At 35.4% G+C, this 13,591-nt stretch overlaps 1 protein-coding gene across 3 annotated transcripts; it reads left to right on the top strand.

Annotated features, from left to right (window-relative positions):
- Nucleotides 1-4,521: 4,521 nt before the first annotated feature.
- Nucleotides 4,522-11,582, top strand: LOC126674909 (F-box/kelch-repeat protein At3g06240-like). Of its 3 annotated transcripts, none has more exons than XM_050369454.2 (3): nucleotides 4,522-6,254; nucleotides 10,503-10,656; nucleotides 10,759-11,582. In XM_050369454.2, exon 1 carries the CDS (start codon nucleotides 5,004-5,006, stop codon nucleotides 6,183-6,185), a length of 1,182 nt encoding a protein of 393 aa, XP_050225411.1. In that variant the 5' UTR covers nucleotides 4,522-5,003; the 3' UTR covers nucleotides 6,186-6,254; nucleotides 10,503-10,656; nucleotides 10,759-11,582. The 3 variants fall into 3 exon arrangements, with proteins under 3 accessions (XP_050225411.1, XP_050225410.1, XP_050225409.1); XM_050369453.2 differs by having other exon boundaries at nucleotides 10,503-10,661; XM_050369452.2 differs by having other exon boundaries at nucleotides 10,503-11,582.
- The last annotated feature ends 2,009 nt before the right edge of the window (nucleotides 11,583-13,591 follow it).

Below are 13,591 nucleotides of genomic sequence, written 5' to 3'. Positions count from 1 at the left end.
CTTCGGAAGAGAACAGAGACGGGCCAGGGAAAGAGCAGTAGGATAATTCTCAACAGTATCCGCCGACGTCTTCCTCTTCAAATACCGAGCAATGACAGAAGAAGTCAAAACCGGATCAGTTATATTCTCTGCCGGGCCTTCAACAGTATCCGCAGCTTTACCCTTCCCCTTCCGAGACAGACCTTTATCTGTCACCGGTAAATCGGCGTTAAAAACCGGGATAGACACAGACTCAACCCCCGGTCCAGCAGCAGCCTTACCGGCATTCAAAGCCAACACAACAGGCTCAGTCGGCCTCTCGTCACCCGACGCATCCTGAAAAGCGTCAATCTCGGCAGATAAAGGGTCAACACCCTGATCAGAAGGCTTCTTGCCAACAGGTTTCCCCCTCTTCCGTTTTTTCTCAGCAAGAGGAGGCACCGCTTCCAAATTTATACCGGGACCACCAGTTTTAAGAACATCAGCCATCTTCGGCTGAGAAGCATCCACAGCCCGAGACGTCTGTCCCTTGGTCGGTCTAGGTCGCCTCCCAGCAGTAAAAGCAGCCATATCCATCGCTACAAAAGCAAAATAACAAAATAAATTAAAAACCACCGACATACAACATAACGACACACTTATGCCAAAGCAAATACAACAGACAAACAAAAACTACAAAAATAAAAACCGAGAACAACCTTGGCGATTAGGGTTAAACTTTACAATCCTCAACCGAGGAATGAGCTTCTCAGTATTCACAGGGCCGATCTGCCCCAACAAAACCTGAAGACGAGCATGTGCTGTTTCTCGGATCTTATCCCTCCTAATGAAAGTATGCTCCGGAGATACACATGACCAGCAGCGAGGCAGTTCGGTAAAAGCCGAGGGATGCCTAAGTCTAAACCAGTCCACCCTAAAACGTTTAAGGGACGTGGTAACATTCTCAACTATTCGCCTAGGCTCCGACTTAAGAATTTTAAAATAAGCAAAGTCATACTCGCCATTAAAAACTAGACCATACATACTAGCAAAAAATTTTACCGAGAAAGGTATTTTATTTTTTAAACAAAGAGCCCGAACGGTAAAGAAATGCCTAATACCGTTCGGATGAAATTGACTCAAAGGCATCTGATACCACCGAAGCAGATCAACTAAGTCGGTCTGAAAGGGAATCCTAACACCAGAATGAAGATGCTCTACACAAACAATCACATACCCCGGGTCTACAGGGGCATTTATGGTTATACCCGGGGGAGACAACTCTAAAGCGTAACCGTCCGGAATCCTAAGTTTTGATCCTAAATAGTCCAAATAATGTTGGTTAAGCTCGGCAAATGTGGTCTCCATCATCACCCTCCTAACAGCAGCAGTTTTGGACTTCCTAGGTCTAACACGCCTAGGCCGAGCATAAGAAGTCGCTTCCGAGCATACCAAATCATCTAACCTATTCTCACCAACAATACCATCTTCGGTATCTTCGACAGGATCACTATCACTACTACTAAGGTCCTCATCAATATTCATATCTAGGTCTCGCTCGGACAGGTTCTGAGAATCTTCTTCGCCCGACATTTATTCACTAAAGGCCAAAAAGAAAAACAGATAATCAACAGAAATAAACCCTAAGTATACAAGATCAACGAACAAACAAGCAAGAACAGAGACAAACAAAGGCAAAAATTAAAAACAGATCAAACGGAACAAAAACGGAAAAACTTACGATTAAATCTTGAAGATAAGGAAGAACAATAAGAACAGCAAGAACAACAAGAACAGCAAGAAAAGCACAAGAACAGTTGAGAGAGCAAAAGAAAATCAAGAGAAAAGAAAAGGAGAAATTAAACAAAGAAAGGTTTTTATAGAAACCGAACAAGGGCAACTGAAGAGTCACCTCAAAAAACGCACCAAACCCAAAGGACACATCAATAAATGTGCTAGTGGGGGACAACATCTATGACAAAACAGCAACCAAAAGACACGTGTAACAAAAGCGCTGGCAATAAATACACGCAATAAAAACAAAACACACTCGGACATAAAATCCTTGGACATAAATATCCAACACGCCAGGGGGGGACTTGTGATAAACAGATAAACGGACCGAGATAGGCCAATCTACTGCACATCTCGGACCCACCGAGATAAGCCAATCCACAGCACATCTCGGACCCACCGATATAGGTCAAACATAACAAACAGAACACATCAGGGGCGACTCACAACACATCTCGGTCTCACCGAAATACACCAAACGCAACTAATAAAGAATAAACCGAAATGTCACAACATCACAAACCGATCAGAACGTACTCTGACATTCACTCCGAACATACGGGACAAATCTGTCAGAACGTACTCTGACATTCCAGACAAAACAGCTGCACAGACAAAGAGAATGAAGTCAGACCTGTCGGCCAGACAAAGAGAAACAAAGAACTTAATATAAAAGGCAAAAGGAAAGTAGGTAAAAAAGGTTAATTCTCTTTCTCTCTCTAAAACTCTTAGCCTCTTTTCACTTCTTATTCTATCTCTCACTAAAGCAGTTACTGACTAGACCGTCGGAGTGGTTTGCCGGAATCCCCTTCCGGCACCCTTCTCACGGTTGTTTTGTACCTTGTAGGTACGGCCTGGAAGTGTTCATCAGAGATAGCTGCGATTCGAGGTTACAAGTTATCATTTATTTTCAATTATATTGCGGGAATTTCGATATCCCGTATGTGTAGTTCTTTTTAGTTTTTCTAGCTTTAGCGTTTCTTTTTAAGAAAAATTGATAAATATCTATACGGTGCCCATTTAATTCTAAATTTACTGTTTGACCATTCTATGTCGATGCAATACTATTTGACTCTAATTATATGTAAAATTACACTTTCAAGTTGCTAAAATGCGGTGGATTGGGATTCACTTAAGTTCATTTTGAACTTGAGGGGGTCATGTTCACGATCTACACCGTTCAAAATAAAATAAACGGTGTAGATCAAAAAAGCACAATTTTAATCAAATTAATCTACACCGTTCATTTTATAATGAACGGTGTATATCGTGAAAATAACTCTCTCAAGTTCAAATGAACTTGAGAGAATTCCAATCCAAATGCGGTAATTCAAAGGTCTAATTATTTAAAAACCACCCACCTTGTAATTTTTTTTTATTTATACCATGACCTAGAAAAATGTTCAATTGTACCCTATTTTCGATTTTTATATTTTATTTGTACTCCAAAATTAAAACTTTTGATAATTTAATTAATTTAAGGATGAAAATATTAAAAACAAGATACATAAATGATTAACATTAACGTTTTATCATAATATAGGTTAAAAATGAAGGACTAATTCAAACTCTTTTTCAAAATAAAATAGGTCAATTTAACTCATTAGGTAGAGATGAAACATAAAAATCGAAAAGAGGGTACAATTGAAAATTTTCCTACATCATGGTATAAATGAAAAAAAATTATAAGATGAGTAGTTTTTAAGTAATTAGGCCTAATTCAAAACAAGAAAATCTAATCTATACTATATATAAAAGCACGGATGTGGGGGGGGGGGGGGACAGGCAAATTTACGGAATAATCCTTTCCAGTTTAATACTAAATAAAAGTTTTATAGTCATTAACTAATTAGTTATTTAATTGATCACTATTGTAATTAAAGTCCTAATTAGAATAGGTAGATAAATTATCTTCAATTTAGCTTTTAGTATGTAAAAAATAATTAAATTGTTTTCAAGTTAGTAGGAATACCTATCTTTTAGTTTGATTGAACTATAAAATTAAAATACTCTATTTGATCAATATATTATTATTTAAATTTTTATCTTATTATTTTTAAAGATATTACTAATAAAAATAAATAAATTATTTAATTATTATTATAAAACCAAAAAAAGAATAAATTCAGTATGAAAAAAAATTAATAACCAAATATATATATTTATTAATAATCTATACTATATATAAAAGCACGGATGGGGGGGGGGACAGACAAATTTACTGAATAATCCTTTTCAGTTTACTACTAAATAAAGGTTTTATAGTCATTAAATAATTAGTTATTTAATTAATCACTATTATAATTAAAGTCCTGGTAGCTAAATTATCTCTAATTTAGTTTTTAGTATGTAAAAAATGACTAAATTGTCTCCAAAATAGTAGGATTACCTATCTTTTAATTTGATTAAACTACAAAATTAAAATATTATATTTGGTCAATATAATATTATTTAAATTTCTATCTTATTATTTTTAAAAATATTATTAATAAAATTAAGTTAATTATTTAATTATGGTTATTATAAAACCAAAAGGAGAATAAATTCAGTATGGAAAAAAATTTAACAACCGAATATATTATATTTACTTTTACAAAAATTCTTAACTAATATAATATTAATTATAAATAAAAAATTGATATACTTATAATAAATTTACTAATATGTTTATTGGCGAGTTACGTTACGAGCCACGTGCATAGCACGTAATGCGAAACTAGTTATAATAAACGTACTAATATATTCATTGACAAATTACGTTACGAGCCACGTGCATAGTACGTAATGCGAAACTAGTCGTATCAAAAGCTTTGTCCATCAGTCCGCACCACTACCACCGGCACCACTTCTTCCGCCGACGCCAGTTCCTCCACCGTCCTCGCCTTATCGACTGAATCCCACATTATCGACAAGCCTGAGGATCAATCTTATACTTGTTTCAGCGATGGCTCTTCAAATTAGGAGCATGTACTGTTGAAGGATGCCCGATAAACAACTGGGTGTTCATTGTTTCTTTCTTAAAATCAAAAATTAATTGAAATTGGTTTCTATGAAATGGGTCTGAAATGGGTTTTCTAAAATAGAAACCCTAAACCACGTCGACGGGAAGAAGGGCGGACGCCAGCTCCTCCGGTGGACCAATTTTTGTTTCATAAAAGTAGGTTTTGATAATCTCAATGACATTACAGAGTTCTTGGAAGGTATTATGCTTTTTGTATTTATATATTCTGAATTAAGTTGAGAGATTGAAAATGAAAAAAACTGAGATGTCAGAATACTTACCTGAAGAGGTTATAGTTCAAATATTAAGCAAATTGCCTGTCAAGTCCATTTTGAAATTCACCTGTGTCTGCAAATTGTGGAATTCTATCATCAGAACCCCTCATTTCATCTCTACCCAAAATCACAATACTTTCTCATCAAACAAACATCACCATTACATTTTTCTGCTTCACCCTGATAAGTTGGAGTATCGGTACTCTATGCATTTCGACAACAAAGATTTCGATGAATACCTATCCGTACAACCACTCTTCAACCAAGCCGACGCTTGTGAAGTGGTCGGCTCGAGTAACGGTCTTGTTTGCCTCTCTTATTTCTATAAAAAGAATAGCAACTTTAACCGCAACATATATAAATTTGTCATTTGGAACCCTTCCATTAGAAAATATTTGCTCGTACCTGACCCTAGTTTTCCCCTTCTAGATTCGAGTTACTCTTCAATTCACTCAAAATTATTGGGGTTTGGCTTTGATTCAAGATTTAATGATTACAAATTGTTTGTGGCTCAGTATTCTACCTCTACTATAGATGTGGTTCTCTATTCACTCAATTCTAATACTTGGAAGAAAATCACTGATGTTCCTCCCATCAGCTATGGAAATCAACTGTTTTCTATACGCCCTTCAACTTTCGTCGATGGTAAGTTTTATTGGCATCCTTATGAGTTAACTAGGAAGTTGGTGCTGGTGTTTGATTTAAGTGATGAGATGTTTGGAGATATATCATTGCCCGCTGAATGTTTGGAAAATTTTAACAAATGGAATTTTCAAATCAAAGCATTTGGAGAATCATCCATTGCAGTCATTATTCGAAATAATATTTATGAGAACGACATATGGGTGATGAAAGAGTATGGGACTGGTGAATGGTTGAAGTTAGCTAGAGTTGGAAAATTGTGGAGGGGATCATCTAATGTGCTTGGGTTTAGAAATAATGGTGAAATATTAGTTCATTTTTGTAGAGGGCAACGCTTAACCTCCTATAACTTAAATGGACGGATAAAAAATCTACTGGCTTTGAGCAAAGAAAAGAATAGCAGGCCTCCTTTTGCTTATAGGCATGTTGAGAGCCTAGCATTACTTGACAAAGGTAATGATATTTCTAACGAGCTATCAATTTCATTTACGGGTCATGAGTTTCATGACTCATGAGCAAATATGGTGTAGCGTGGTCATGGAGGTTCTCCAGGACGATTCTTATTTCTGTGGCTACTTGGAGAGGTTAGTTTTTCTTAACAAAGCAGATGGTGCTAACTTGTTAATTATTTTGATATGGTGTTCTTAATATTATAAATTGTAGTTGCAATATAATCTCATGATTTCTGCTGAACGCCTTTATGTACTTTTCTGTTAGGTTTTAGGTTTGAATTGCAGTAGGCTTTATCTGGTTGGTGTAATCTAAAAGTCTTGTAGTCGAATTCTTTCATAAGTGAAAATGCATGCTTTGTAGTTGGAAATGGAATGAAAAAAGTGGGTCTCATGATATTGAATGAACCTTTTCAACAGGTTACAGTTCCTTGTGCCACATCTGTTATTGATTCTACCATATAGAGTTATTTTGGTACAGACCTAGACAACGTCCGTTTGTTCTATTTTTCATAGTTGTTCCACAAGATTGCAGCAGGAATTTAACATTTATAGTTGTTATATTTAAATAGAACCGAAGCGAACTGTATGATTTTGTTTACACTGGCCCAAAAAGAGCTCATATGGGCTAATTCGGGTTTTTTGAGCCCAAAAGCCATCAACTATCCTTTTGTTCCTATCTTAGCTTAATAGTTATCTTTTTTAGTCATTATCTTATTTTTAGTCATTATCTTTGTTATTTAGCTTAGTATTTATCTAAATAAGAGATTGTATCTCATTAGACTAGGTTTTCTATTTAGGGTTTGTTCCCTATAAATAGCTAGCTTTAGGTTTGTATTCGACACAACTCAAATTATCAATCAAACACAAACTTCAAAGCCCTGCGCTTTTCTATCCCCAACCCCCGCGGTTGGTTAATTTAGGAGTAGGAGTAGTTCAAATATTAATCTCGCATGGGTTTCTTAACCTCCAGATTAATGTTTTAATTTAGATAAATCAAACCCTGTTCAACTTTTCGGACCGAACCGGTTAAAGCATCGATCCACACAGTACCCATCTATAAATTCAAAGATTCGAGCTTGGAAATATTTTCACGCGAACATCTTTTGGCGACTCCACTGGGGACGCGTTTATGGTGAGCACAAAAACCGGAACGATGAAGGAAAGTTACAGGTGCACTTGTTAACATAGCCGAGTCCAAACCGAAGTAGGTCGCACATCGTTAGGCGATTCAAACTCAGACTTGGAGGCGATCATGACAAAGGGTGACAAGTCAGGGTTACAGCTGCCTGGGGACCTACGCACCCCCCGCTAGAACAATGACCGTCGAGTTACAGCCGCATGGGGACCTACGCACCCCCCGCTGGGACAAAGACCGTCGACCTCGTAGTCAAGCATCCGAACCAAGTACATGAGGAGCGAACAAATGACTATGTCCGCGACCTACCTCCCACTCGCCCCTTAAGGTCACGTGCCGATTTCACAAGTGTGATGAGATAGCCCAAAAATCGGCGGGTACTTGATGGGCGATGCATCAGATGGGTGAGGCCATCAAAACAGTGATGAATGGTCACACGGTCATTCAAAGGGAGATAAAGGTGGATTTTGGTAGTTTAACATGTGTTTATGAAATCATTGGCAAAAAATTTATGAAGGCGACGTATTGTCGAGAATACCAATACAAGGGCCGAGTTTCTCCAAACACTAAATGGACTCGGAGTCTATGGGGTATTGGCCGAGCAAGGGTGACAATCTAAAATTGGACGATCATGGGCGATTACATTGGGTGATTAAATTGGGCGATCTCTCTAAAATTATTGCGAAAGGAAAAGGATGGCGCAATCACGGTGTGCTAAGATTGAGATTTTTACGTCAAATGGGCGATCAAGGTAATTTAAATGAATTCATAGACAAATGTTGCCGATTTATTTAAAGAATTTTAGTGAAATGGTTGGGCCAGTCTATAATTTGTCTCGTCCATGTATGAGTATATATGGGGATCACATGGCCGATCCAAATAATCTTTATTGGTGATGGCATAAATCGGCTGCTTATATATTGTGCTGTGACCAATTAGTGCTACTAGTCAATTATGGTATTGAATTGGAAAATTTAATGACAAATAAGATGGCCATTCAAAATGAAAAGAGTGGACGAATGTTCGTGGATTGACTTTTCATGCAAAGGTGATTGATGAATATGGCTTTTACCATGCAACTTGGCCATTATATTCTATAATAGGTTACATGCTCACGTGATCGCCATGCACCTGGACATTAACCTGTTATCTGATCCAGACATGTTATTAAAGGCTCCAATTGATACAAAAGATATTAATCGCCAACATGACGATTTTTATAAGACCGATTGATTATACGTCATGGCAAAAGAAAATCTGCCGAAGTGAAACATTCAGGATACACGAGAAAAATTCGGTCTAAGCGGCCGATTATTAATAAAAAATTGGGGACTAGTATTACGTGACAAAAATTCAAAGTTGGAAGCACATCGTCAGGCGATTCAAACTCAAACTTGGAAACGATCATGACAAAGGGTGACAAGTCAGGGTTACAGCTGCATGGGGAACTACGCACCCCCCGTTGGGACAATGACTGTCGTGTTACAGCTGCAAAAGGGGACCAATGCACCCCCCGCTGAGACAACGACCGTCGACTTTAAAGTTGGGCATCTGAACCGAGTACATGAGAAGAAGCCAAATGACTATATCCGCGACCTAACTTTCATTCGCCCCTCAAGGTCACATACCAATTTCATAACCATATGCAGAGGTGATCTAAATCGGCATACAATTGAAGGACGAGTCAAAATATGCCGATTAAATGACTTAAAGAGAGAGTTCATGGAATTTGTGATATATGTCACAGTTTAAAGTGGAAAACTCGTCAACAAGCAGAGTACAATATTCATGACTGATTAAAGAGTGGAGATTAATTTTTGTCAAATTTACACGGCCAAATTGCGAAGTGGTGTCAGATGGTTATAATCGGCCAAAATGCATTCCTTGGTTAAATCAGAAAAAGTTGTTATGGCTTTCAAGGTCCACTAAGTGTCCACATGTCAAGATGAAAATCTTATGTGATGAAAACAGAGAAGAAAATAAGCATCCTTGACCTTCTAAATAAACAACCGAATAGAAATATCTTGGAAGCAATTTGGATTGATCGGCTACACACATTTACTCACAACTGAATGAAATTGGCCGATTGGATAATTAGTTGTCCATGTTCTACATTATGATCGGTCAAACATTTAATTCTCAAATTTTATGACACCAAGACCGATCAATTTTCATATAGTTACAATCGCTCAAGACAAATGCCGATAATTTAATTTAATTTTCGGTTTAGGAGACCGATTATTAAATGATTTATGACATGTGATAAACTACGTCTTTTCACCTTTCTTGATATTCAGCTAAAAAGACGTGGGGGGCATTGTTTACACTGGCCCAAAAAGAGCTCATATGGGCTAATTCGGGTTTTTTGAGCCCAAAAGCCATCAACTATCCTTTTGTTCCTATCTTAGCTTAATAGTTATCTTTTTTAGTCATTATCTTATTTTTAGTCATTATCTTTGTTATTTAGCTTAGTATTTATCTAAATAAGAGATTGTATCTCATTAGACTAGGTTTTCTATTTAGGGTTTGTTCCCTATAAATAGCTAGCTTTAGGTTTGTATTCGACACAACTCAAATTATCAATCAAACACAAACTTCAAAGCCCTGCGCTTTTCTATCCCCAACCCCCGCGGTTGGTTAATTTAGGAGTAGGAGTAGTTCAAATATTAATCTCGCATGGGTTTCTTAACCTCCAGATTAATGTTTTAATTTAGATAAATCAAACCCTGTTCAACTTTTCGGACCGAACCGGTTAAAGCATCGATCCACACAGTACCCATCTATAAATTCAAAGATTCGAGCTTGGAAATATTTTCACGCGAACAGATTTAAATTAATTTGCCACTGAACAGTAGTTCTGTTTGGTTTGGTTCTTTTCTAAAATGAAAAATCGTTTTAATCTCATTTTGAGATGGAAATTGTTTAAAAATTAGAAATTATGAATCTGTTAGATTATAAAAACTGAATTATTTTGTATGGTTTTTATTTCTTAATTAGACTGAGAAATCACTACGCCAAAAAACTGTTTTATCGGCAAATTGACAGTGATGGTTTTAAATAATGGAGGCGGGTTTTAATTTCATAGGTATATAGCAGCGGTTTAAAGGGTCTCTACATATATTAAGGGTGAAAATGGAAATTTCTAAATCTCTTTCAGCAATTTGATCGCATTTTTTTCATTTTAAGGCATACAGATACAGCGATTTAACGATGCTTTCATTTTGACTGTTTTTTTTCCTTTTCAGCCATACAAATGCAGCGATTCATCGATGATTCAGACAATGGAAATGTTTTAATCGATTCAGCAATCAACTATTTTTTCTCTTCTCTATGCCCTTGATTTTCTTCTCTTCTCTTCAGCGGTGCTCGAAGTTCAAATTACTGCCTTGGGAATCGATTGTGAGGTCAACAGCGATGCTTTTTTCATTACAACTAATTTCTTTTAGGTTTTAATCGATTGATTTTAATTTTTTTTTATGTTTCTATTTCAATATTTTTTAGTGATCTGGTGCGATCCTTGGGCATATTGTGTTATTGAGTTTGTCTCTGCATTTTCTCATCGTCCTTACAACAAATTACCACGGCTTACAACTGATGTTTCTGTAAGTACTTGATAATTAATGAACTTTCCTTCATTGATTTTTCTTTTGGTTGCTTGAAGACTTATGACTCAGTAGTCAGTGACAGTTCCTTACATATATCCTTGCAATCTATCTTTTGGTTGTACATTTTGGTTATTGAAGAAGATTTGAAGGCCTTTGTTTGCAATAGATAACTTGTAGAAATGTGTATCTGTTTGTATTGGCTTATTGGATAGAGTGAGGTTTAAGATTGAAGAAGTGAAAAAGGGGACAATTGATATTAGAGGGTATACAAAGAGTTGGGCATGTAAGGGTATACAAAGAGTTGCGTTAAGTTATTTTCGTCCAAAGATTCTTATCGTTTCTACCCCGAACTACGAATATAATGTGATTCTCCAAAGATCTACTCTTACAAACCAAGAAGAAGATCCAGATGAGAAAACAGAGTCGCAATCTTGCAAATTTCGCAACCATGATCACAAATTTGAGTGGACTAGAGAGCAGTTCAATAACTAGGCGACTGAATTAGCCGGACGAAACAATTACAGCGTCGAGTTCACTGGCGTTGGTGGTTCTGCAGATGTGGAACCGGGGTTTGCTTCCCAGATTGCCGTCTTCACGAGAGGGATTCTATCTCAAGAAGATTATACTTTAAACAATGAAAAACATGCACATAGTTGCAAGGTTATATGGGAGTGGGACAATAATAACAGAACTGAGTCTGCCTTTTGACAAATATCTGCACACTCAGTGTTCCCCTTTTTTTTTTTATATGAAGTTTCATTTGAATCACGATCTTTAAAAGCGGGCATTGCGGGCATTTAAAAGCACAATTTTTTTATTTTGTTTCAAATCTATCACTAAAGTAAAATTTGATATATTTTTTCTGGCTAGAAATTACTAATCCTACATCCTCTGACTAAAAGTTAATAATATTTCTAGAAAGTCCCACATCGGCCAAGAGGAAGCTGATACGCTGAAAACACTATAAATAAGATATGAATCCATACGTCCGGAGGGACGACTAATCCTAACCAATCTATAAATTACTTGGCAAAACAACCAACTGACTAGAGCTTCAGAGCGGTCACGGGGTTCGGACTTCCGCCGTAACCGATTCTCTTTCTGTTATCCACTTTACAGGGTCGAAGACATACGTTCAACATCAGGATCCATCAATTTGGAATTATAATATTTTTGGCAATGAGAAATTTAATTTCTCGACTTTAGTCTTTCACTAAAAAATATATTTATTAATATCAATTAAATTTTATTTTTATTTAATTAATATAAGACAATTGATTGTTTAAATTTTTAAAAAGTGTTTTTTGGGTGAAGTGAGCCCCCCTCGTGAAAAATTGTTTATAACAACAGTACATCACTATAGATTAACAAATTTGGATTATTTAATTGATGAGCACATTACAATTGATAAGCCCTAAAACATCCAAAAGGGATAGAATTGTCAAATTCCCCATTACAATTGATAAGCACATGAATTATAAATTACAGTAGAAGAAAACTATTGAATGAGAAACAATTTTTTTTTCTTATACCCCATTGCATGTGTAACTCTACAACTAATTGTGGTGAGTTTTGAAACAGACCTGTGCTGAAGCCAATAGCGCGAATTGCAATCGAAAATCTCTTTGTTTATCTCGTCGATCAAGGGGAAAGGCGAGTAAGAATTTCTTGTAAAATCTTATAAATTGCAGAATCAAAATCTATTTGATGGTTTTGAAATAACAGTTCAATGGAAATTGAAAAGTTTGAAGTTTTCTTTTTTGGCTCTAATGAAAAGTTGACGACATTAATGGATTAAAGATAGAGTTAATGATGTGTTTAAGAGTGGTGACGTTATGAAAAGTCTAAATAAATAAGAAAATGAGACATATGGATGAAATAGGAGAGTCCACATGGTGGAATATTAGTTAAACATATTCCCTAGTTCAGAATTATATAATAGTATAAATATAGATTATATAATAGTATAAATATAGATATAGGTATTAATAGATTTTATTTTTTGATAAAAAAAATTTATGACTTGTGTTTTTCTAATTTTTTATGATATTAAATTTTATAATCTTATATGGACTTTGTGAAAAGAATAAGTTCTATGATCTAATTAAATTTTATTTTAACAATTAGCATCTTTTAATTGACAGAAGAAGGTAGTAGGTGAATTTTGGTCGACCATTAAAGAAAATATTATCGATTTTTTTTTTATCAAAGATGGTAATCGACTCTTTCAAATCTTATTTATTACTTCCTCCGTACCACAAAGATAGGCCATTTGGAAAAATACAGGAATTAAAAAATATATAGTTAGATTAGTTAAGATTAGTTTACTTATGTATTTTTCCATTTTTAACTTTTAATAATTTTTTCAATAAATAAAAATGTTAGATTGACTAAATTAAGAAAAAATCAAAACGAAATAACATTGAAATACGTTTTTATTGACCAATCAGATTTGACTCCTAAGATCTATAATTACCTCAAAAAATCCAATATACATACATTATCGGATAATATATTAATGACTAATTTTTATATTGGTGTATTTTGCATTGATATTAAAAATTGACATTTATTCCATATTGGAACATGGAGCAATTAATTAATAAGTTGAAGGTAACAATATATATTTATTAGGGATAACTAAGTCTTTTAGTTTTAAAATTATTAATTAAAAATAAAAGGTGGTCTGTAATTTGGGACGTTTAAAATAGAAAGGTAGCCTATTTTTG

Source organism: Mercurialis annua, linkage group LG3 (genome assembly GCF_937616625.2).
Source record: "Mercurialis annua linkage group LG3, ddMerAnnu1.2, whole genome shotgun sequence".
Classification (NCBI taxonomy): domain Eukaryota; kingdom Viridiplantae; phylum Streptophyta; class Magnoliopsida; order Malpighiales; family Euphorbiaceae; genus Mercurialis; species Mercurialis annua.
The sequence above is the reverse complement of the archived record's forward strand: the minus strand, read 5'-3'. Positions and strand labels throughout refer to the sequence as shown.

Bases quoted from the DNA above. Each gene is read 5' to 3' on its own strand.
- LOC126674909 (XM_050369454.2), top strand. From the start codon at position 5,004: ATGAAAAAAACTGAGATGTCAGAATACTTACCTGAAGAGGTTATAGTT.